Source organism: Macrotis lagotis, chromosome 1 (genome assembly GCF_037893015.1).
Source record: "Macrotis lagotis isolate mMagLag1 chromosome 1, bilby.v1.9.chrom.fasta, whole genome shotgun sequence".
NCBI classification, from domain to species: Eukaryota; Metazoa; Chordata; class Mammalia; order Peramelemorphia; family Peramelidae; genus Macrotis; species Macrotis lagotis.
Genome location: NC_133658.1, coordinates 254685952 through 254711237, shown reverse-complemented (window position 1 = coordinate 254711237; position 25286 = coordinate 254685952). Strand labels below are relative to the sequence as shown.

Sequence of the window (25286 nt, the reverse complement as noted above, 5' to 3'; positions counted from 1 at the left end):
AGAGTGATGAAATCCAACTTTTAAAATTGCTGAATGTCTTCTATCTTATTCTTTCATTTTGTGTCATTGAAAAAGATTTTTTTGGGTAGTGAGTGACCTGAAGTTGTAGAAATAAATCTCCTTTCCAAATATCAATAGATTTCTTTTTTTTTTTTTTTAGGTTTTTTGTTTTTTGCAAGGTAGTGGGGTTAAGTGGCTTGCCCAAGGTCACACAGCTGGGTAATTATTAAGTGTCTGAGGTTAGATTTGAACTCAGGTCCTCCTGACTCCAGGGCTGGTGCTCTATCAACTGAACCACCTAACCACCCCTAAATATCATTAGATTTCAATCTAAGAGTTGGTTAGCTGGAAATTATTTCTGTACCAATTTATACCTCTTGGTAAGGTAGTTTTTAGCCTTAGGGACATGTTCTTCTGGTTAATGGGAAGTATTAAAGAGAAGATGAAATACCTTAGGCAGGCAGTGCAAGCAATTGCCAAGATTTATTAGAAGCAAAGGTCTATAGTCTCTTGTCTTTGTGCATCCACACACTTTCCATTAAAATGAATGGGAATTATCCACACCCATGTGGAGAAAAATAGAAACTCAAGCATTTGAGAAAAAGCAGTTTGCACATGGTACAAAATAGCTGCACTGCCAACCTTCTGTGAACTTGGTCAGACCTCTTTACTGGATCTTGGAGGATTATCTTGGCTCTGTATGTGGTCTACTTTCACTTTATTCTAAAATTGACCAGATTTTCTTTAGCCACAATATACATCGTATTTTTGATTGGCAATGGGAATAATCCTCCTTCAATTGGGAAGAGCTACATTTCTTTGTCAGGGTCACACAAAGAGTCACATCCTTCTCTCGTTTATATAAGGGATTTAACTTTCTGGGGAATCAGTTTAAAGATTGCATGTGGCAAATAATTGGAGGGAATCCTTTTTAATCTCTGAAGCAATTGTGGCAGCCATCATAAAAAAGTGACAATTGACAGTGTTGGCTGAGAAAAACAGAAAACAATGAAATAAATGTTTTGGACTTTATTGATTAAAGGAGGAAAAATGAGAAGAAAACAATTTTTTTTTTTTCTGTTTGGTTTCCTTCCCTTCTGTTCTACTCCTCCTTTTTTCTGTTAGAATACATTTTTACATGGTAAAGGGGAAGATTCATCAAAGCCTCACGCCTGCATTCTTTTGCCTACTCTCTTCTATCTTTAGGGATTCGTGCTAGCCGTCACCATCATCCGAGAAGCAGTGGAAGAGATCCGATGTTACATGCGGGACAAGGAAGTGAACTCCCAGATCTATAGCAAGCTCACAGCAAGAGGTCAGCTTTTTGGCTCCTGCTTTCTGCCTTTGCTTACTGCATCCTGCTGCTGACTGCTGGGGCAGCGGGGGTCGCAGCTCAATCAACTGCTGCTGACAGTAATGGAGGCAGAGTTCAAGGCCCTGGGCAGATAGGCGAATGGGCACGTGGCTCTGTGGTCCCTTTTTTGCTCCTGGTACAAGGAAGTATCTGCCTATAGGTCTGGTAGGCTCAAGGGGGTGGAGAATGGATTTTGGTTCAGTATAGGATAACTTTTGGAATGGCTCAGACAATGAAAATTTTCAGCATCCCTGTTCTGCTTATGTGCCTTAAAATTCATTAGACAAATGCTGAGATATCATCCATTAAAACTTTGCAAAGAGATTCCCCACTTTAGTTCATAGCTTTAGGTCCTGCTCTCTGGGAAGCAGTTGGGGTAGAGGTGGGAAATGTTCTTTACCTGTTTCTACTAGCATAATAGGGACTATTTGGGCCAGAGCTATATCTATACACAAAAACATCAATTAAGACCAGGGATGGTAGGGAGGAGGAAGAAGATGAATATCCAAAAAATTAATCATTGATTATTTTGAAACCAAAATTAAAAAAAATGTTGTCTTCTAAAGACACTAAGTTCTCCGAAGTATACTGTACATTTTTCTAGACTTTTTTAGTGACAGTTCGATACAGTAAGAGCCCTTGAGTAGGGAATAAAAAGACCTAAATTTGCGTATTGATTCTTCCTCTTGCTATATGTGAGTTGTGTCCTTGAAGTAGTCATTTGATAGTTACTGAACTTTAGTTTCTTTGGATATAAAATGAAGTTAATAAGACTTGAATTACCTATTTCATAGATCACTTGTTTAGGGTCAAATGAGTGTCTATGTGCTAAAACACTTTGTAAAAGTAAAATACTATTATTATTGTTAAGTGTTAAGGGAAGTCTCAAATCCTGCGTTGGTTACTTAAATACTTGTGTGACCTCAGGCAAGTTACATATCAGTGGGCTTCAGTTTCTTAAAAGGTTAAATTAGATGCCTATTGATATTCTTTCCAGCTTGTAAATCTATGGTCCTGATTAGTAATGATAATATAAGTTTAAGTATTGTATGAATGAATTGTTAGTATTATTGCTATCCTAGAATCTGCCATTCTACTGAGAGACTTGGAAATTTTTCACTTGTATAAATTGTGAGTAGATAAGGTGCTAGAGTTGGAGTTAGGAATACCTGGGTTTAGATACTGCTTCAGATACTTGCTAGTTGCATGATCGTGAAAAAATCATTTAAACACTCTCTACTTTAGCTATTTCTGTAAAGTAAAGGGATTAGATTAGATGGTTTTTAGTTTTAAGTCTGTGATCTTTCAGAATACATATAATTTCTTAGACCCCCCCCATGTGACATTGACTAAAATTAATGTCTAGTAATTGAGTCTAAAAATTTTTAGAATTTAGGGTAAGAAATAAGGAGCAATGCTTAAGGTTTAGAGGGGGAAAAAAAGAAAATTAGGAACTGGCTAGGTCACAGTCCTTAAGGGATGTGAAACCATCTGTTGTAGAACTGAACAGATTCCAAGTTTCACCAGAAAATTAAGTAATAATTTACCTTTGAGTCATGATCATCAGTTCTACAAATATCTATTGAACAAAGACTGACCCTCATTCTCAAGTTTATGCTCTAATGGGAGGGATAAGATAAGATGTAAAGGCTGTAGGAAGCCAGGAGAAGTTTAGGGTACTTCTGGATCAGTTCAAATATAAACTGTTTTTTTTTGGGGGGGGAAGGGAGTATTTGTAATAAAATAATGATTGGATTTTCATCAAAGGAAAATGCACTTTGGACTTTTAAATTGCAAACTTCAAATAGTCTAGGGCAGGAGAGCTTTATCCTGTGTGTTTGGGAGGATTTTTCCATTTTACCAGATTGCAGATTTGTTGGTTTCTCTAGGGGGACCAAAGAATTGTAAATTAGTATTGAATTGTTTTGCTAAAGAAAGCTTGCATCTATACTGTACTTAGGAAACTCTGGTTCCTTTGAAAAAGAATTTAGTATAATCTTTACTAGAGCAGGTGCTTGTGTGCTTTCTGTGTCAGTAATCATGAGGCCACTTTAGTGTGTTTTTTTGTAATCACTGTATATTAAATCCCCCTTTAATAACATATTCTTACTATAATGTTTAAAATGCTTGGCAACCGACAAAAGCCCTATTTGAGAGGGGGCAATACATCTATTTAGAAGTAAAGAGGAGTTGCCTTCTGGATTCTATTCATGGATCTATCTGAGCTCTGACCTTTTCTTTAGTTCTTTTCATATTGCAATTACTTTTCTCATGAATGATTTTTCTCCCCCTACCCTTTAACTGCACGAAATTCTTGAAAAGATCCTAAGGAGAATTGGCAGATGGCTCTAGCTTTGAGATCGTGTCTTCCTTTGTTTTTGTTTCTTTTGTGGTCTGTAGTCTCAATTGTGGGACCAATATTGAGGTTTGGAAACTACAGTAGGTATAGGGGATGGAACAGAAAACTAAGGACCAGACTACAAATGTGTTTTTGTTTTCAGGCAAAACAAAACAAAAAGAAAAAATGTGTCAATTTGGAAAGTGATTGAGGGGATCCAAGTTATTTGATACTGGTCAGGGGGCAGGGTGAAGGATCATAGTTTGTCAAATGGAAGCTTTCAGACAGAAGAGGAGAAAAAAAAGGCTTTTCTGACCCTAAATTTTATTATCTATATGGATTGCTTTGAGTGAAGTCAATTTTTCACAAAGGCCTTCTTTCTGGCTTAAAAAATAGGAGGGGGGCACTCTGTGTCCCTTTGCCACGTGTGTCTGACTTTTAAAAAGACTATAAATGTGCTTTTCCAAAATTTTCCCTGAATTTAGTATTTTCCTATATTTTGTAACCAGAATGTTGGCTAGTTTATCTCAGATTTGTATGTATGTGTGTGTGTGTGTGTGTGTGTGTATATGCATGTATATAGATATATAGATACACACACATATATATGTGTGTGTATATATATATATGGTTGTTGTATAGTAATGATGCTAATGGATTTGTTCCAACTTTCCTCTTGAAACCCAGTCTTTGAAATATGTTTGCATGTGTGTGTGAATATGTACGCATACTATTTCTCTCTCTTTCTATCTATCCATTTATTTATCACACACATAGTTTCAAATTTTAGGAACTATAATTATACTAATGCTTTTCCTTGAAGAAACTTCTGACTTTTTCAAGTTGAAAATTAAAGCAAAAAACTTGATTAATTAAAAGAAACTTGAAGTTAAATAACAGTATAATTAACCTCCAAATAATAAAAAAATCTGAAATTAGGAAAAAGGGGGCAAAAACTTTGAAAGATAACATTGCCTTAACAGTTTATATCTAGTTATCTCAGTTGAGAATGTGCATATCAAAAGATAATGTATTACCTTTATTAGAAAAAACTATAGTTTGCTCACTAAGATGTCTCTGAAGTGTCTTAAAATCTTAAAATTTGTTTAGCAAATCTGTTTTCCTTCCTGGTGATATTTTCTTTTGAATTGAGTAGTTACTGAAAGTTGTCTTAATTGCTTGCTTAAATCCTGTCCTTTTTTCCTGTATACCCAAATCACATAATTTTTTCTTTTAAATGTAAATATATATAGGCAGTCTCAATATTGACGTGTAATGACAATAGAACTCAGACTTATATGGTGATTTAAGGTCCTCAATGAGACTTAACTCTTAATTAATTTTATTGTTTCTTTGTTAGTATGTCATTGAACAATCTGTGTCCTAGACAATGAAATTCCTAATAGCTCTTTCCAGTTCTGTAGTGGAAAGAGTACTGGATTGGGTTAGGAGACTTGAACTGTAAAGCTGACTTAGATAGTTGTGTGATCTTTTTGAGCCATTTTCCTTTCCCAGATCTCAGTTTCATCCTTTGTGAGGTGACATATTGAAGTAAATAATTTTTAAGATAAATTTCTAGTACTGAAATGCTGTGTTTTTGTCATTAAAAAAAAGAAAATCTGCTTGAATTGTTTTTCCACATATAAGAACTAATAATTTCCATTCATGATGATACTGTTACATGCACTTTTGGGGTATATATTTACATAGTAGAAACATAACTGCTAATTTACCCAGGCTCCTAAATGCTGCTCTGGTGCATTCATGAAATTGCTTGAGCTAAACAAATTGTTCTGATCTGTGAGAAATATCTTTATATTTTAAAGTCATCATGACATATAGTGGAAAGAGTACTGACTTCAGAATCAGGAAACCTGGACTCTACCTCTGTCCTTCCTTTCTGCTTATCTTGTGATTTTGGGTACCAAACCATTTCTTTTTGGGTCTCAATTTGCTCATCTATACATGATTTCCAAATTCCTTTGGAACTTTTATGTTCTCCATCTTTAAATATGGCTTCTAGCTCTCAGTTATTGAGTCTTGCCATGTAAAATAGATTAAATCAGATTGAGTTTTATTTCCTTAGTGAGGTGGACTGCATGAAGAGAGAATAGTTTTAACCTTCTATCATCCAATCAAGTGAGATAACATTTATAAAGTGCTTAGTACACTACCTGGGAACATAGTAGGAGCTATGTAAATGCATTTTCTTCATCCCTTTTTCATCTTGGCATAGTTTTAGGATCTTAATGAAACTCAGGATAGTGTAGTTTGCTAATGAACTGCTAGATCCCATAACTTGATGTTTTATAAACATGATACCAAAGGCTTAGACATGTGGATACAAAATGACCAACATTTCCCTGATCTTTCTTTGTGCAGCAACTGTTATAGTTCCTGAGATGTGTTCCCCAAATTCCTAGACTATCTACTATGTGCTTTTAGCAGTAATCATAGCATATCTACTGATAGAAAGGGATTTATACTTATTTTTATTGTCAATAGAAAATTTTTGAACAGGGACAGTGTCAAGAACTAATGAGGTAGCGAGTACATGAAAAAGAAGACCTCAGAATAGCAACAATCCTTGCAAACAGTGGGTAGTTAACTAAAGATGTGGGGAATATTAGGGGAGAATAATTATTGAACTCATGAAATGTTTCTGTTTACATTTGTAGTTACAAAACTAATCTTTGAAAACAGTACTTTTACTTTGATTATAGCTGAGAGAAAATTAAAATTGTCTATTTTTATTTCTCTCAAACCTACTTGAATTTCTCTGATCTTGCATTTCACACCAGGGAAGCCAGCCTCAATAAATACTTTCATTGTATTAACACTTCTCATCAAGGCAAAAGGCCTTAATTAGGCAAACAAATAATTAGTCTAGAAAAAAAAAGTTCAGGCCAAAACACAATTAATGCAGTTGCTAATTGTTTTTTTCCTGTTGTAGAGTGTGTGAGTTGGTTTTTCATCTTGCTTCATAAAACAAAGGATGGCCAGTGACTCATCTTTGGTATTGATCTTTATGATTACTTGAGCATATGTAGATGGTTGCCCTTCCTGAGTAAGTGTTGCTTGGGGTCGTTATACTTTGTTTTCTATCCCTAGGTTCTTTACAAATAGATTCAAAAGTTAATAATATGCAATCTAAAACATAAAATAGTATTGTCAACTCAAATATGACTCTGTTTAGAGCAGAAATTCTTAATACTGGGGTATATAAATGTTCTTTGGGCAAAAGACTCAATAACTATTTTAAAATAATTGATTTAACATTAAAATCTTGTGTATTTTTATGCATTCAAATAATTGCAATAAAATGGTTATTCTGAGAAGGGTCCAAAGGTTTAACCAGACTGACTGTCTTAGGGGTCCATAAGACAAAAAAGGTTAAGAATCATTGATTTGAAAAAGCAATTCTTTTCTGGGTTAGGTTATTTTGTACATTCTGCATTGAGCTTTGAGACCCATACATGGATGACTTGTCTGGTATTGTGGACTGGATGCCACATTTTTGGAATTTCTCAGGCAACTTTGTGGAATATTCTTAGATTAGTGTGTGTATATATGTATACATATATATATATATATATATGAGAGAGAGAGAGAGAGAGAGAGAGAAAGAAATATATTGGTCATTTTGTATCCACATGTCTAAGTCTTTGGTATCATGTTTATAAAACATCAATTGAGCTCACCCAGTTGGAGTATTCTGCTCATTAAAGGCTGTCCAGTTTCTATTTTTCAAGTGTAAATGATATTTAGTTTGGAAGACTTTATTTTTGAGGATAGTTGAAGTAGGAGAATGTTGTTGTTGTTGACAGGAAAAAAATGGAAAAACCACAAAGAAGTCATATCCCTCAAGGGCTCATTGTGATGGTCTGCATCTTAACCCTTTACCAGTCTTGTTTCAACAATCTTCTGCCAAATTTTAAACCTCATTATTTTCTATGAATTATCTAGATAGAGATCTGAAAGTTCTCATTTCTGGTACTTTAATGAAATTGTTGGCTATTTTGGAAAGCACCTAGTTTTACCTTTGATTCCTAATTTTTGCCATTTTGTTCTTTTGGTTGATTTAAAACTTGGAAGATTGCCACATGGAATCATACTCTTAACTTCTGTTTCTATGAGAGTATTAGAAGGCTTAAATAGCCCTGCAAAATGGGGGTTGTGTGTGGCCAGGCACTAGGAATCTAGCCAATGACTTATTTAAATAAGCCTGACTGAATGTTAAACATATACATTAGTTTTGAGAAGAAGAGTTCATTGTTTAAATAAACAACAATAAAAAGACCCCCAAACCAGTAGTGGTATTTAAGATGAAACTTTACATCTTTCATTTTCAAAATATCTTGAGTTGTTCTATACTATGAGAAATGAAATCAATTCTATTTGAATTGGAAAATTTCAACTTTTAACCTTTGATGAACTTTGGATGTATCTATAGTGCCTCATTTAATGTTAACCTGGGGAAATGTTCACATGCCATAGAATTTACAGGAGAATTCCATTCATCACTGTCAGAGTTAGATTAAAGTGTGAGTTAAAAAGTAATACATTAACCAGGGCTGATGCTAAGGATTGCTTTTGTAGATCTCTAAAAACAATTAGTGTCTTGCACATAGTGAAAAATAGAAGTATAGCTAACGGTATTTGGGGTCACAACAGATGCCCACACATTCCAGGGATGGAGAATTTATTTTTAATTTTTTCCCCCAAGTGTTCTCCACTTTAAGGAAAGAATTGCCCTTTAGTTATTTCAACTTGAGAAACATCTGGTCTTTCCCCTCCAAGCAGACAAACTACTCTTATTTTAAAGATATCACCCATGCAAGACCAGAAGTTGCTTCTGAAAGGCATTGATTCTATTTGTACAGTAAAAGGAAGAAGAAATATTAAGACATTTGTTCCTTGTTTTAACAAGGAGAAGTGTATGTAAACTGATGTGATAAATGTATTTTAGAAAAGATTTTGATTGTTAATGATATAAATTGCCCCCATTAGACATTTCTCACTTGAATCCTTGAGGAAAGTCTCTTTTTAAACTCCTATGTGAAAGCATACTTTTAAAGACACTGTATGCTAGCCATTTGCTTCTAGTGAATTGATATATTCTATGATTCAAAAACATGTTTTTTTGCAAGAGAGTTATGATATTTTTTCTTGGGTAAAGGATCCTAGCAGCTCTATATAATAGTTCTAAAGGTTCACATATAGATAGGACTTTAAGACTCACAAAGCACATTCATCACAACTTTACTATAAAAGATCTAGTATAAAGAGCATTGCATCTATTTTTTACAAATAGATACAAATAGACAAGATGGAGGCATGGAGAGTTTTATTTAAATTGGTCAGTATTACATAGCTGATAAACTGCAGTCAGTAGAAACCTCTAACCATTGTTATTACCACTGCATCATGCTGCCTCTTTATTATTACATTGGTGCCAAGATTCACTTTTATTTCTATTGTAAGTGGATGTGGGAGGCAGGAGGAATAGGCATACAGAAGAAGGTACTTTGAAAATCCAGTGGCTAATTTTTCTTTTGTGTACCTGTGAAAGCTACACACCATGCATTTATTGTAGATAACAATCATAAATAATCACAAAGTGGAAAATTAATCACAAATGTACTTTTAAAATCTAGTTTTATATGTGGGGAAATAAAAACTTATTATCATCACAGACCAGGCTTACATTTGTGTTAGGCATGGAGGCTTAACTTTTTTAGAAAGAGAATTATAAAAAATCAAATAGAAAGCATAGTAAGCCCTGCCTGGAAAGAGATGTTAATGAAGGGACCTCAATAGTGGTATTAATTTCCTTTATCAACTTCCTGCCCTACCATACCAGACTGGCTCTTGTGTGCCCCCCCTTACTCATTCTTCTTTTTTCTCCCCCTATTTTCTCCTCCTTCTCTTTTTGTCTCTCCTTCAACTCTTTCTCTTTCTGACTCCCACTTTCTCCTTTCCTCTTCCCCTCTTCCCCTTTTCTCTTTCCCCCCTTTCACCCCCCCCCCCATCTTTCTTCCTTGTGGTGGCCAGTTAGCTGATAAATGGTCAGGTACAGTAGGAGTGTTTGTATGAAATGTCTGCCTGCTGAGGTCAGTCAGAAGCCTCTTTCCAAACACAATGGATTAAAGAGGTTTTTGTTGAGGTAGACCAGGCTGGGCAAGGCAGAGTTCAAATGAATGGATAATAAATCAGGAGGAGGAAATATCAGGACCTGACGATTAAACATTCTGAGCTAATTGCTAAATTAAAATGTGACTATATTTAAAGAAACAGCACATTAAATCTATTTTGATGATAAAACAATTTTGTTATTCAGTTCTTTCAGTTTTGTCTGATTCTTAGTGACTCCTTGTGGAATTTTCTTGGCAAAGATTTTTGGAGTGGTTTGCCATTTCTTTCTCCATCTTATTTTACAGATGAGGAAACTGAGGTAAACAGAGCGAAGTGAATTGCCCAAGATCATACAGCTAGTAAATGTCTGGGACTGAATTTGAACTCAGGAAGATGAATCTTCCTGATTCAAGGTATATATATATATATATATATATATATATATATATATATATATATATTTCAAGACATTTATATACTATGCTGCTAGCTACCCAATAAAAACCTTAGGCAATTTATATATCTGTACTTGGGAGGAAGATGAGGAACAAATGACAAGTACAGAATTAGTGCAGTTGTGAAGAAACACTGAATGCTAGGATTGAGGAAGTCATCATTCTCCTCCTTGCTTTGTTACTAATTTGTTTGTGTGATCAAAGAAAGCATACATCTAGGGCTGGAAAGGACCTCAGATTAAGGTCATGCAGTCCAGCCCCCTCATTTTATAGAAGAGGAAACTGAATCAGGTCTAGAGGGAAGTGATATCTTTGGACAAATCCCTTCTGTTCTGTAAGCTGTTAGTTTACTCATTGATGAGATATGAGGATTGAAATAAATGTTCTAAAATGATTTTTTTCTTTTCAAAAAAGTATTTTTTAATTTTTAATTTTTTTAATTAAAGATTTTGAGTTTTACAATTTTTCCCCAAACTTACTCCCCCCCCCCCCACGGAAAGCAATCTGTCAGTCTTTTGCTTCCATGTTGTACATTGATCCAAATTGAGTGTGATGAGAGAGAAATCATATCCCCAAGGAAGAAACAAAAAGTATATGAGATAACAAGATCAGACAATAAGATATCTGTTTTTTTTCTAAATTAAAGGGAATAGTTCTTGAACTTTGTTCAAACTCCACGGCTCTTTATCTGGATGCAGATGACATTCTCCATCACAGACAGCCCAAAATTGTCCCTGATTGTTGCACTGATGGAATGAGCAAGTCCATCAAGGTTGAACATCACCCCCATGTTGCTGTTAGGATGTACAGTGTTTTTCTGGTTCTGCTCATTTCACTCAGCATCAGTTCATGCAAATCCCTCCAGGCTTCCCTGAATTCCCCTCCCTCCTGGTTTGTAATAGAACAATAGTATTCCATCACATACCTATACCACAGTTTGCTAAGCCATGCCCCAATTAAAGGACATTTACTTGATTTCCAATTCTTTGCCACCACAAACAGGGCTGCTATGAATATTTTTGTACAAGTGATGTTTTTACCCTTTTTCATCATCTCTTCAGGGTATAGACCCCATAGTGGTATTGCTGGATCAAAGGGTATGCTCATTTTTGTTGCCCTTTGGGCGTAGTTCCAAATTTCTCTCCAGAAAGGTTGGATGAGTTCACAACTCTACCAACAATGTTATAGTGTCCCAGATTTCCCACAACCCTTCCAACAATGATTATTATCCTTTCTGGTCATATTGGCCAGTCTGAGAGGTGTGAGGTGGTACCTCAGAGAAGCTTTAATTTGCATTTCTCTAATAATTAATGATTTAGAGCATTTTTTCATATGGCTATGGATTGCTTTGATCTCCTTGTCTGTAAATTGCCTTTGCATATCCTTTGACCATTTGTCAATTGGGGAATGGCTTTTTTTTTTAATATGACACAGTTCTCTGTCTATTTTAGAAATTAGTCCTTTATCAGAATCATTAGTTGTAAAGATTGTTTCCCAAAAATGATGTATTCTTTAACTACTACTACTACTACTACTACTACTACTACTACTACTACTACTACTACTACTACTACTACTACTACTCTGTCCCTAATCTTTGCCTGTTCAAATTCTACCTATCCATCCTTTGAAATCCAGATGTAATGTCACCTCCTCGAAGCTGCCAACTCTGATCTTCTTCCCTAATAAATTTTTCATGGCAGTTTGTTTATAACTAACTCTCTCCTAAGTTGCAACTAACACATTTTATTTTGCAGCATGATTATGTGTGGGTGATATTTTCCCTACTAGATTGCAAACATCATTCAGTTCAGTAAGTGTAGCTCAGTTCTTAATGTTCTGAGCTTTCTAGCTGGAGCCAAGAGGACTTATGTTTGAATCTTTCCTTGCTCATTTACTAGCTGTATGGCTCTGGCCTCTGTCAAATGCCTCGTGTAAAATAAGGATAATCATGTATGTAAAGTGTTTTGTAAATCTTTAAGTTATATAGACATGCATGATAATAATTCAGCAAACACTTAATTAGTGCCATCCATGACTAAGACCTTGTACTAGGTATTAAGAAAACAAAGATGATCAATGATAAGGATCTTGAATTGAGGGGAGTGCCTTCAAAGTATATAAAGCAGTACAATAAAAGCAAATTTAGATGACAAGTACTGCATGAGGAAGGAAGGAATATGTGAAGTAAGACTCAACAGATAGGTTGGTGCCAGATTAGAGAGGGCTTAAGGGCTCAACTGAGGAATTTGTATTTTATTTTAGAAGGGAAGGGGATAGAAATAAGTGCTTTACAATTATTATCTCATTTGATTCTCAGAATAATCCTGGAAGGTAGGTGCTGTTATTGTCTCCACTTTTCAGTTGAGGAAGATGAGGCAAACAGAGGGTGAGTAACTCACTCAGGGTTTTATAGCTAGCAAGTGACAGACTAGATTTGGACGCAGGTCTTCCTTCCTCCAGACCTAATGCTCTATTCACCTGGTTGCCACCGTTAGAGGCAATTGGAAATCCATCAATTTTTTTAAACAAGGTAGTGATATGCTCAGGCTTGAGCATTAGAAAGCTTATTTTTGTGTCTGCCTGAAGGATAGATCAGTAAAACTCTGGAGGCAGGGAGAAGAGTGAGTAGCATTTTGTAACTTCAGGTGAGATGTGTTGACAGAGAGTGACTGGGCTATGGCAGTGTGTGGGAGTGGGATGTGAGCTAGTGATGTGGAGATGGAAATAATATTTGGCAAAGTTTTTTTTTGTGTGTGTGTGTGTCTGTGTGTATTTAGTAGAATAAGGGATGAAGAAGAATAAAAATGACAGAGGTTTTGAACTTAATACAGTGGTATTTCAATAGAAATAGAGAAGTCTGCTTGAAGTGATAGATTCACTGAGACTTCTTGAGTCTGGGGTGCTCAGAGGGAATCAGAACTTATTGCTTTGTTTTCTCCCCAGTACCTGGTACGGTGATCACAAATTAGCAGCAGGAAGTTTAACTAAAAGAAAAACCTGTCCTGTATTCTCACATTGAGCATCTATGCCACTTCCAGTCTCAGGCTGTGAAATCTTTTCATGTCAGTCTCTTTATTGACATGCACCATTCTACAAAGGAACCATTCCTTTTATAGAGAGTCTGTCACTCTAGAGGGATTGAATTTTAAGATCCCGATACTTAATGATTTTATGGAAAAGAAAAGCTTTATAAAGGTAAGAGCTATGCTAATTTATGGTCTGACCAGGACTGAATGAAAGATACTTACATTTCTTTATCTCAAGAAGAGATCTATCTTTATGTCCTCCTTTAGAAGGATAATGAATTATTAAATATCACCTGAAAATGGTTTAAATTTTCTCATAATTACAGAAATGAAAATTGAGACAATTGAAATATTGCCTTCTGTTCAACAATGAAATTATCAATTTCACCCAGCAGTGTTGGGGTTGTTGGGGCATAGAAATTTTATTCAGTTAATTTGTTCAGTTAATCTGTCTATAGACATTCAATCAGCCCCAGTTGTGTCTCAGGCACTATGCTAGGGGCTGGAGATATGAAGACCAAAGCACTACTTGCCCTCAAGGAATTTACATTCCATAAGGGCTGGGTTGGTGAACCTTTTTTCTACCAAGGGTCTTTTGGATATTTATAACATAATTCCAGGACCATATAAAATTTTCAACTTAAAAATTAGCCTGCTATGTTTGGTCAAACATTTAATAAATTCACCCCTAAAAAGCTCCTAGATTTATTGAATTCAGAGTCCCACCTGGTTGTCATGGCAGCACCAGATCAAAAGATTTCAAGGACAGATGTTCCCTGCCCTTGCACTAAGGGAATGCAGGGTTCAGAAAAATGCAAGATTACAAAATAAGTACAAGGTGTTAAAGGGACTGGAGTGGACAAAAACTAGGAAAATCATGAAAAAAAGTTTAAGAGTTAGAGATGAAGAGGGAGAATATTCCAGGTTTGGAAGAAAACTAGTGCAAAAATGTGAACTTCAAGAAAGATGTCATGTTATATGACCTACAGACAAATGCAAAATGTCTCATAGAAGTAATTACCATGGAAAGGTAGACTGGAACCAGATTATGCGAGGTTATGTACCATAGAAGGGGAGCTTGATTTAGAGATGATTTAACCTAGAAAGGCAGTCACCAGGCCATCTTGAGCAAGGGGATAACATAGTCACAGCTGTAATTTAGGAATATACATTTGACGGTTTTGTAGGGGACATATTAGAGGGAGGAGAGGCTAGATACAGAGAGATGAATTACTAGGTTATTGAAATATATGGTGAATTTAGTGTGAGTGGAAAGAGGGAGGCAAATGCAGCAAATATTTTTGGAGATAAAATTCATGAGATTTGGTGACTAATTACATTTAGGGGGTGAGTCAGAGGAAAAAGTTGAAGACAACTTTTAAGGTGGCAACTCCTGGGACTGGAAGAATTGTTGTGTCTTCATGAATCCTTTTTCTATTATCCATTCCAACTTTGCATCATCTGCAGATTTGATAGGCATGTTAGTATTTGTTTCTAAGTCATTCATAAAATTTCTAAATATCATGGAATTAAACACAGGTTTCAAAGGTAAGAACCTGGAGATCTCCTTCTAAGTTGACATTAATTGACTATGATCTGTGGTACTGACATTAAACTATTGACTATGATTTGTGAGTACTAATTTAATTATTGAATTACTCTCCTACCCTCCTCCACCAACTTTTCTCTCCTTTTCTCACCCTGTGAGCTTTATTAAATGTTTTTAGAAAATTAAATTTTATCTATAATGTTCCCCTGATTTCCTGTCCAAAAAAAAAAAAGAAATAAGATTAATCTGATTTGAACTGTCCTTATGGAAGTCATGTTGATTCTTTATGATCCCATCTCTTTCTAGATAGTGATTAGTTTTGGAACAAATAACTTGAGTCATGCAATTTTTAGTAATCAATTTGATAAAAGTTGTACTTTTATTATTTATTATTTATTTTAAAAAATGGTTTGGAGAATGGTTGCCTGTTAAAAACATCCCTTTATCAAACAAAACAAATCTTGTAATTTTAGATAAGAATTCTAGGTCTGATGTATTTTTTTGTAAATACTTCAGGAAAGCTCTAGAAAGTACCTCATGCTATAAGGTTTGTAGGAATCAATAGTTAAATTTTAAAACTTTAGCTTAATGCGTGTGATTACTGAATTTCAATTATCTATAAATTTGAAACGTTTTTGCTTCTATATTAACTATTCACTTATGAAATATGATCTAGAATTTTTCTAAGAATTGAAGTCAAGTTCACCAGCTTATAGTTTTTATTCTATTCTATTATTTAAAATTTCTTTTTAGAGAACTGGGATAAAACCCTTTCTCCAAGGAATGTGATAGTCAATATTTAGCAGCCTGTAGGAAAAAAATGTACATGACACACTTTTAAATTTATTCAACATTATTAACATTTTCCCATCACTTCTAAGTCAACACAGTCAAGATAGCAATAAATCAAGACCTTATTTGTAGTATTTGCCTATTTCCAAGGTGAAAATATTTGCAGTGACAATTTATCAATTTTAATATTAAGTTTGAGCTGGCTCAAGAATACTCTTGCTTTCTCTAGCCCTTTCAAAGATTGCTGACAACGATTACCAATTTATTTAAAAAATAAAGAAGTAGTTTGCCTATGATCTCATTTGATGATCTAGGTGACTTGAACTCATGCACAATTATATACTTCTCCATAAGAACTGGAAATATAATTGTTAGTCCTTACCTTTCTTTCTAGCATTTTCTCTGTAGAATTTGGTCAGAAAAATGCTTAGGGGTCATGATTTCATTTCCTGAGCTTCTTTTTTCCTTTCTTTGCCAGATTAACACCTTAATTACCTTTTGGGGGACACCTCTCAATACCTTGATAATCACTGAATTTTTTACCGTTTCTTTCTGCTAGCCTTTTACCTATCTTACTAATTTGTTTTATTTACCTTGTCTTACTTTGCTTTGATAGCAATCTTTGTCATTTCTCTGAATCCTCACTCTTCATCTCTTCCTCTCCTGCTGCTTCTCCTCAGGTTCCTTCAAATTTTTCTGTTTCAATTTCTTCTTCTTCTTCTTCTTCTTCTTTTTCTTCTTCTTCTTCTTCTTCTTCCTTCCCCCTTCCCCCTTTTAAATGAAAAATTTCAGCAGGAGTCCTTCTTTACTTTCTGTTTTTGCTGGAGTTGTCTAAAATGTCTCCTTAAAGTCAATCTCTGGCCTTTTTAGTAATTCCAAAGCCCAACAAATCACTTCCATAATTCCTTTTCCAGTTCCTTACCCAGTCTTTTGTACAACTCTTCTTTAGAAATTGGATGAAGATTACAATCTTGGTTTACTTGTTACCGTGATAGAATGCCAGAGGTGGAAGGGATTTTATGATAGCTAGCATTGCTGTCAAGGTCCTTAGAGATCAGCTAATCCTTACATTTTTAGAGAGACAGAAACTGAGATTCATTGTAGAAAAATTTCTTGTCCAACATCACCCAGTTAGCTGGGGTGTCAAGAGTAGAACACTATTCTACTGTTACAGTTCTTCTGAAGAGGAATGGAATCCCTTGGGAAGTCTATGCCATAGTAATGAAGCATTGAATAGCATTGAATTTAAGTAAATTTTAAATTAATAAATCTTATTTGGTGGATAAAATTCTTGCAGGAAAAGCAGGTGGAGATTTAGAAAAGGATCATTTTTATTGAGGAAGAAATCTCTGCTCAAGATGAATCTTTTTTGAGGAAAGTATAAAAAGATCACAGACTGTGAAGGACCAACCCTTTCCTTTAGCAAATGGGGAAACTGAGACACAGAGAAGTTAAGTTATTTGCCAAGGTCACACAGATAGTAAAGGGAAGAGATAGGACGTGATCTGGGGTTCTCAGACTAAATTCTGCATGCTTTTGTCTGTCCTCCACTACTTTCCATAATTAATTTGTGTGAGTGCTGTAAACATGTTTGAATTTTAGAAGCAAAAGACAATAGGAACTTGCTCTATACCTGTTGAACTGAATTGAATTTTATGAATGATTTGGCATTGACCTGATGGGGGTTGTTTCTTCTCCACAGGCACAGTGAAGGTGAAGAGTTCTGGCATTCAAGTGGGAGACCTTATCATTGTTGAAAAGGTTAATATAAACATGTGACTATTGAAATTCTTATGTCAATGGGGGAGCATGCACCAAGTTTTTTCTCTCAGCTGATCTGAATGTGTAATTTGTGGATTGAAAAATGAATTGTGCATTTGCTGTTTCAGAATTAAATCTTAATTCCTTTTCCTGGACACATTTTATTTTATATTGTATTAGGAGGTTGAGGAGAAAGGTGAGGAATTTTGCAGAATGAGTGTACTGGCTATTCAGGCATCCTTCTTTAACGGCATGGTGGTGGATCCCACATTTTGATTTTCCATTTTCATTATTTTTCGCAGTCTAATACTTTCATTCACATAATGGAGTTAACCTATCTTAGTCAGAAAACTGCTGTTTTAAATAGGCAAATAGATTACTAATGCTTACTACCAAGTGACCTTGAGCAAGTCACTTAACATTCTTGGGTGACCTCAGTTTACTCTTACATAAAATGAAGAGTAGATTATTTCTGAGGTTCTTTGAATCTAAATCTGTGATCCTATGTATAGTTTTATGTTAAAGTTTTCTTAATAGCCCTTCATCTTTAAGTAAATACATTTTGACATTATTTAGTAGGCTTCTCTTTATTGTGAATAGAATACAGCATAAAACAATGTTGAGAACATATTAAAAGAATCCTCCAAAACCCAATATTTTAGTGGATAAGCATTAAGATGAACCTTGGTGTCCTTGAATAAGTTATAAAATCTTCATGGTATTACCTTAATTTCTTTGCAATGCATTTATTAGTGTGGGGGGTCTGAGACATGTGGGGGGGGGTGGCAGGAGGGGTGGAAAAAAGTCAGAAGAATAATATTTAATCAGAGAAGGATTGTGCCTTAACTCCTTTCCTGAAGAAAATGTCCATGCCCTTTTCAAAAGGATTAAAGTAGATGATAGAAATGTGATTTCAAGGGAGAGTGAGATGTTTTTAGACAGAAGTGCACTCTCCTTTCTCTTCAAACAGCTTCTGTTTATAATTATATTATATTACCATTTCTGCTTTCCCTTTTTTCAGGAGATGACTTTCATTAGTCCTCAATACATTTTCCCTCCATTTATATTTTCCCTTTCAAAAAAAATCAAGCAAGAAAATTAGGAAAACAGAAATAAAGTATATGAAAAGTATTTGTAGCATTATTAATAGAGAACTCCTTGGAAGAAAGCCAATAGTAGCCTTAAGCTCTAAGCTGGTGATCCTTTGATGGGAATCACTGGAGGTAATGGTTGGAGTTTCTGGAAGCCCAGGAACTCCCTTCCTGTGATCGGATTTCTATGGTGGATTAGTACAATAGCAGCAACTTGCAAGATTTTCAGATTCAAAACAAAATAAATCCCTAAATCTCTGTTTGACAAAGAAACAAACTTAAAAGAACTGTGGGCTTAAAAAACTTTGTTGGGGGGGGGTGGCAATGGGAGGCGGGTGGTAGGGGATAGGGCATGCACATGTGTATACAATGATACTCTTTCTTTTCATAATGCAGAACCAACGGGTCCCTGCTGACATGATCTTCCTGAGGACATCAGAAAAAAATGGTAAACATCTGGGATCAATTTTGGAAATAACCATTAACCTTTCAGTGGTTATTTGGCAAAACAATAATTTGAAAATGTAACAGAAGTAGATATAATTTTGGAGTCACAGAGATGAATCAAAACATCTTTTTCATGGGTTTGCCTCCCTCCCCCCTTTTCTTTGTGGAGGTGATTTATGTGATGGTAGATTTTGATAATTAAAAAGATACAACTGCTAGACCCACGTCGAGTCACAGCTGGCAAAGTCACACAGTGGCTCATGTTCCATGGAGAGTTAAATAAATACTGCCTGTTATCACTCTCTTCTTGGCTGTTAGGCTTAGCTTCAGGAGCTGGTGGAGGAGGAAGTGTTTCTAACATAGAGTTAAATAGCAGTTGTCTCTCTTCTCCTAGAAAATTCCTTCAAGATGTGGTGATATATGGCATTAAAGAACCAGGGAAAAGAAAGCTTGCCTTTTTCATAAACTTCTCATGAATGACAGAGGTTCTGCCTCTCCTGGGCCTATCCGTTTGTTTATTGTGATAGTCTGTGTTTGCTCTATTGGACTGCTCAGCTGGTGATAGTGGCAGTTGTAACCCTTTCTCAGTGTGGCTGCCAAAATTCAGCTATCTCTCTGCCAACAGGCTTTTGAAATTTTCCCTACTTTAATATTTTTAAGCTGCTCTGAGTAAATGGTGCCATTTTTCTTTTGACTGGTGGAGGTCGGTAATCAGGCATAATTCTAGAGACCTTTTAACCTCTGAAAACCAGAATTTATTTTCCTTTGAGCTTCTTTTGGCCTGCTCTAGGTGGTTTGGGTTTCTCCCTTTTATATGTCAGGAAAAAAAATTGAATAGGAAAAGGTGAGGAATAAGGGTTAGCAAATAGAACTTAATCTTCTTATGACTTTGGCTTCAATATAGACATTGTGCTTTTGGGAAGGGAGTGGTAAACTAGAGGATATATCTATATTATCTCTCTCTCTCTCTCTCTCTCTCTCTCTCTCTCTCTCTCTCTCTCTCTTTCCTTCTTTCCTTCCTTCCTTTTTATGTATCTATCTGAGAGAGGGAGAGAGAGAAGAGAATATGATATAATAAAAAGAGTCCTAGTCTTACTAAAAGAACAAAGACTTGACTCTGTTGCTTACTAGTAGTGTAACTTTAGACAAGCCATTTCACCTTCATGAACCTTATTTTCTTCATTTGCAAAATTAGTTTGCTAATATTTTCACTGATTATTTACCAGAGTAGTTGTGAGGAAACTTCTTCGTAAAACTTACTAAGCTTCATAATGGGGAGTTCTGTCATTTTATGTGTTAGTAGCAACAATAATAATAGCTAAACATTTAAGTGCCTGCTTATGTGCAAGCATTGTGCTAAGCTCTAGGGATACAAAGGAAGGCAAAAGATTGTTCCTTACCCTCCCTAAGCTTACAATCTAATGGGGGAAACAATATGCAAATAATTATGTACAAAAAAGTTATACACAGTATAAATAGAAAATAATTAGTAGAGAGAAGGCATTTGAATTAATAGGGATTGAGGAAAGCTTCCTGCTGAGGCTGGAATTTCAGCTGGGATTTGAAGAAAGCCAGGAGGTGGAGATGAGGAGGGTGAGCATTTCATGCATGGGGGATAGCCAGTGAGAATAGCTATACAAAAATGAGCTTATGGCCTCAGATTTTATTCAGGTATAAAAAATATACCTACCTGTACAATATTCAGATACAAAAAAATACCTGCTTGTACAATATTCTGCTGAGCAATAAACAAAAAGAACAATAGTAAGATAATGATTTATCCTAAGACTCTTTCTCTCAGAAACCTACCTAATAAAATATTGAGAAAAATATTTAAAAAAGCAATGACAAAAATACTTAATAGCACTCTAAAGTTTACAAAGAATTATGTGTATATATATATATATATGTATATATATATACACATATATGCTCATGTTTAATGTCAGTTTTTTTCTTCTCTGGTTCCTAAAGACATTATTATGTAGTCTGGTATAAAGATATTTTCCTTAAAGTCCCAGGACCTGTTTTCTAATCCACTTCTGGTGTTTTGCACCTTTCAGATTTTGAGCGTACCATTTAACCCTTTGAGCCTCAGATTCTTCATAAAAAAAGAAATTGAACTAGATTACCTCTAAGACTCCTATTCCTAGATCTACATTCCTAGGATTCCCATCTTATCGATGAGGGAAATGAAACCTAGAGAGATGATGACTTGTGATAGATATACAACTAATGAGATGCTCTTATTCTCTGTTATTCTTTGCTGCCTTTAAGAGCACCTAAATTCTCTCCTTTTCTCTGGAAGCAGTTTTGAAACTCATACTTGAAGTTCTAAAAATTATTATTCTTGGAAGTGTTATTACAAATGCAAAGAATTTTACATGTTTTTAAATATGTATATATGCAAATATATACAAGGAGTATCCTCATTCAGAAATCCCCTTCACTAATGAAGTTACAATTCTAGTCTATCTCCCTCTCCAACTCTTTCTGGAATAATAGCTCATGTTTATATAATGCTTTAGCATTTTCTTTTTCTTTCTTTCTTTTTTTTTTTTTTGCAAGGCAATAGGGTTAAAGTGGCTTGCCCAAGGCCACACAGATAGGTAATTTTTAAGTGTCTGAGGTCAGATTTGAACTCAGGTACTCCTGACTTCAGGGCTGGTGCTCTATCCACTGTGCCACCTAGCTGCCCCTAATGCTTTAGCATTTTTAGAATACAGCATTTCTTTTTTGTTAATATTCACTTTAAAATTTTGAGTTCCAACTTCTTTCCTTTTCCCATCCACTGAGAAGGCAAGCAGTGTGATCCTCATTATATATATGTGAACTCATGCAAAGCACATTTCAAAATTATCTGTGTATAAATAGTATTTCATTTGATCCTCATAACTCTGAGGAGTAGACGGTCTTATGTCTTCATTTAAGATGAAGAGACTGAAGCTCAAAGAATTAGATGATTTTTCCCAAAGTCATACAGTTAATAAGTTTCTGAGATGAATTTTGAACATTGTCTTCTTGACTTTGATATCCAACTCTGTATTGATTGCACAAATTTGCTTTAGAATATATTATGAAATATTTAATGCATGACCGCATAGTGAGGACTTTGTTTTTAAGGAATTCATCTTCAACTTTTGCCGTCATATTATTTAACCAATTAGAAACATCTCTTTGACTTGAGTTGCTGAAACTACACTGTATTTCTGTATGGCAAATTGTTAGTGGTAAAAATGAGTCTGATTTTCTAGTCTCGCTACTGTGGTAGCATGTCTTACTACCATTAAAAATCCAATGATGAAGCTGATTCGAGGTGGTAATAGGACATAGTGTGGCCTTTGAAAGGCACTAGAAGTAGAAGTCTGGTTCCTGAAGCTGCTTAATGGCATTCCTCATGATAAATAGCATGTTTGTTGCATGGTGAAGTGATTCTGAAGTTGAAATTTCATAGGGTCTTGCTTCTTGAGGACTGATCAGTTAGATGGGGGAAACAGACTGGAAACTCCGTTTGCCTGTGGCTTGCACACAAAGATTACCGACTGCTGCTGTGAGTATTTCCTTCTCGCCTTTTATTCCTTCCCAACCTTTATTGTCCCTTACCTTTTTGACTTTCCCACTTTTATTCTCTATTCTCTTTTCTTCCCCTTTCCTCTCTCTTCCTTCTCTTATCCTCTCCTCTTTTCCTTTTGCCTCTTTCTTTTCTTCCCAATCCTCTATTCACATCCCTTACCTCTACACTTTACTTCTCTTGTTTGCCTTACTCCCCCTTTCCCCTTCCCTTCTCTTTAGTTCTTTCTCTCTTTCCTCCCTTCCTTTCCCTCTTCCTTTCCTTTTATCTCATTTCCCTTTCATCCTGCTCCTTTTCCCCTCCCTTTCTTTTCCTTTTTTCCCTTTCCCTTTCCTTCATCTTTCCTCTCCTTTTTCTTCTCTTCTTCTTTTATTACCTTGAATCCTATATTAAAAGATTACAGAATAGCTTGCAATAAATAAATCAGCAAGCTCCTGTCCAGAAAGACAACATTGAAAAGTATTTTCTCTCCATTCAATATCATAATCTTTTATATTGTAATTTTTAGTACTTGGTAGGTCTCTATGTTTTTATTACCATTTTCTTTAATACTTTCATTTATTTAACTAGCCTGTTATCGATTCATGAAATGTTAAGAACTAAATATCATAATTTTTATGATTTTTAAAAAATAAAATATTCTTGGGTCAACTAAAATGGCATGTCATTTCTAGGAAAGAAACAATTATGTCTTGTAGGGCATAGAGTTGCAAAAAATCTTTTTTGGAAGGTGCTAGGCCTGGGAGTGTGTGGGAAGGGAACAGGAACAAGAGTATTATCTCTTGCCTTCAGCCTTTACAAAGCAATTTCATGTTTATCTAGTGCATTGTAAGGAAGCAAAATTCATTAAAAAAAAAAAGAAACATCTTCCAATTTTCCCCATAAATTAAGTCTGTCCACCTTGCAGAGAGAATATCTGAGGTGTGCTTTGAGATTTTAGGAACCCCCTAAATATGGTGATGATGTATTTAAACATTTGAACAAGCTACTAAAGGAAGCCAGGGAGATCTTTTAAACGCGAAAACACCTATTTGAATTGTTTGCATTAGATACCAGCAGCATTTCTAAGTCCTCAGCATTGTCAGTGGGAAAACTTAATACAGGAAAGGAGATTGAGAGGGGAAGAGATAGGGGGGAAAATTCCCTTTATTTGGTTTGCACAGTGGAATGCCATAAAAATAACTTTAGACCTGGTTCTTTGATCTGGTTTTAGATGCAGGCTTTTGGGACTTTGGGGTCTTGGCAAGGATAGTAGCTGACTTCAGGTGTTTGAAAGATTATCATATGGAGGAGGGGCATATTGGGCCTGGTTTTAGAGCACAAATGTATCTTTGGCATACAGATTTATGCTCTGGATGAGTCAAATCTTAATAAGAGTTAGAGTTTTCTGGAAATGGAATAGGTTGTGGCAGCCAGGTGGCACAGTGGATAAAGTACTGACCCTGGAGTCAGGAGGACCTGAGTCCAAATCCAGCCTCAGACATTTAATAATTGCCTAGCTTTTTGACCTTGGGCAAGTCTCTCAACCCCATTGCCTTAAATAAAAAAAAAATTATCTATCTTGGGAAATGTTTAACTCTGCATTGCCAGAAGTCATGAAGCAAAAGCTGTATAGCCATTCATTTGTGGAGGAGAGTCATTCAGATGCAGACTAGACTGGATAGTCTCCATTTTCCCATTCAATTCTAAGATTCTGGAATTCAGTTATTCTAGGATTTACAATACATTCAAAAAACAGCCAATAAACTTAGGTATCATGAGGAAGTAGGGAGTATGGTGTAGTGGATAGAGAACTGACCTCAGAGTTAGGAAGATCTGGGTTTGAATCTTACCTCTGACATAGTCTAGCTAAATGACCCTGGACAAGTCACTTACCCTCACAATGCTTTGTAGCTAAGATTAGAGGTTTCAGAGTAAATATGAATCTTCATTCTTGGAATAAATCCTCTCATTGGAAGTTCTAGATCCAATGTCTTCCTATACAAACAAGGTAATTTTTTGAGTCACTTTTAAAATTTTGTAGAAAGCAAATGACAAGATTCTTTAAAAATAATAATCAATTTAGATTTCTCTAACATTTTGATATGAATGCTTGTTATAAAGCAAGTGAATTCTTTAATAAAAATAAAGTATTCTTTGGACAAATTAATGGTCAGAATTTTTTCTATTAGAGTAACTAAGATTTTATTTTCTATTTAAAAGGATCTTCTTCAAATTCGATCATATGTCTATGCAGAAGAGCCAAATATTGATATCCATAACTTTGTGGGGACTTTTACAAGGGTAAGTTCTTTTTAAATGTATATGCATAAAACCCCCTCAAAATGTTATAAATGTACTTTTCTATTGATAATAGTATTGTCTTGGAGTGCATGCAAGAAGAGGGTGGGTCATGTGGAAATAGAGATAGATTTAGAGACTGGACCTCTGATTTCATTGATGGTGGGAACTCCTTGATGAGGACCCATCTCAGTAACTTTTCTGAAATTTACAGTTTTGGACAGCTGAGAAGTTAAGTGACTTTTCACTTAATCGTGTCATAATGCCTGACACTTGGGACTTAAATGCTTGTTGACTTAATTTCACAAAGCCTGTGTTACTTGTCCATAACATATTGAGACTTATGTCATGGAAGTCAATCTATGTTGCTGTGTTAGCTACGTATTCATGTAGATTCAAATGGCTTTATATAACCAAACAGCTAAGAATTTTTCTTACATTAACTCTTTGAATCCAAGACTTTTTAGAGTTATAAGGGACTTTA

The 25286-nt window shown here is 35.3% G+C and overlaps 1 protein-coding gene across 5 annotated transcripts in view; it reads left to right on the top strand.

Moving 5' to 3' along the window:
* ATP9A (ATPase phospholipid transporting 9A (putative)) overlaps positions 1–25286 on the top strand; it is a 220876-nt gene that overhangs the window by 47266 nt on the left and 148324 nt on the right. For 3 of the 5 annotated variants that reach the window (XM_074210263.1, XM_074210264.1, XM_074210261.1), the window contains exons 1-3: positions 18901–18952; positions 22406–22501; positions 24725–24805. In XM_074210263.1, the coding sequence (XP_074066364.1) occupies positions 22436–22501; positions 24725–24805 (147 nt within the window). In that variant the 5' untranslated portion in view covers positions 18901–18952; positions 22406–22435. Of the gene's footprint in view, positions 1–1206; positions 1316–17354; positions 17414–18900; positions 18953–22405; positions 22502–24724; positions 24806–25286 lie in introns of those variants that run through there. The other 2 variants (XM_074210265.1, XM_074210262.1) reach the window with 2 other exon arrangements.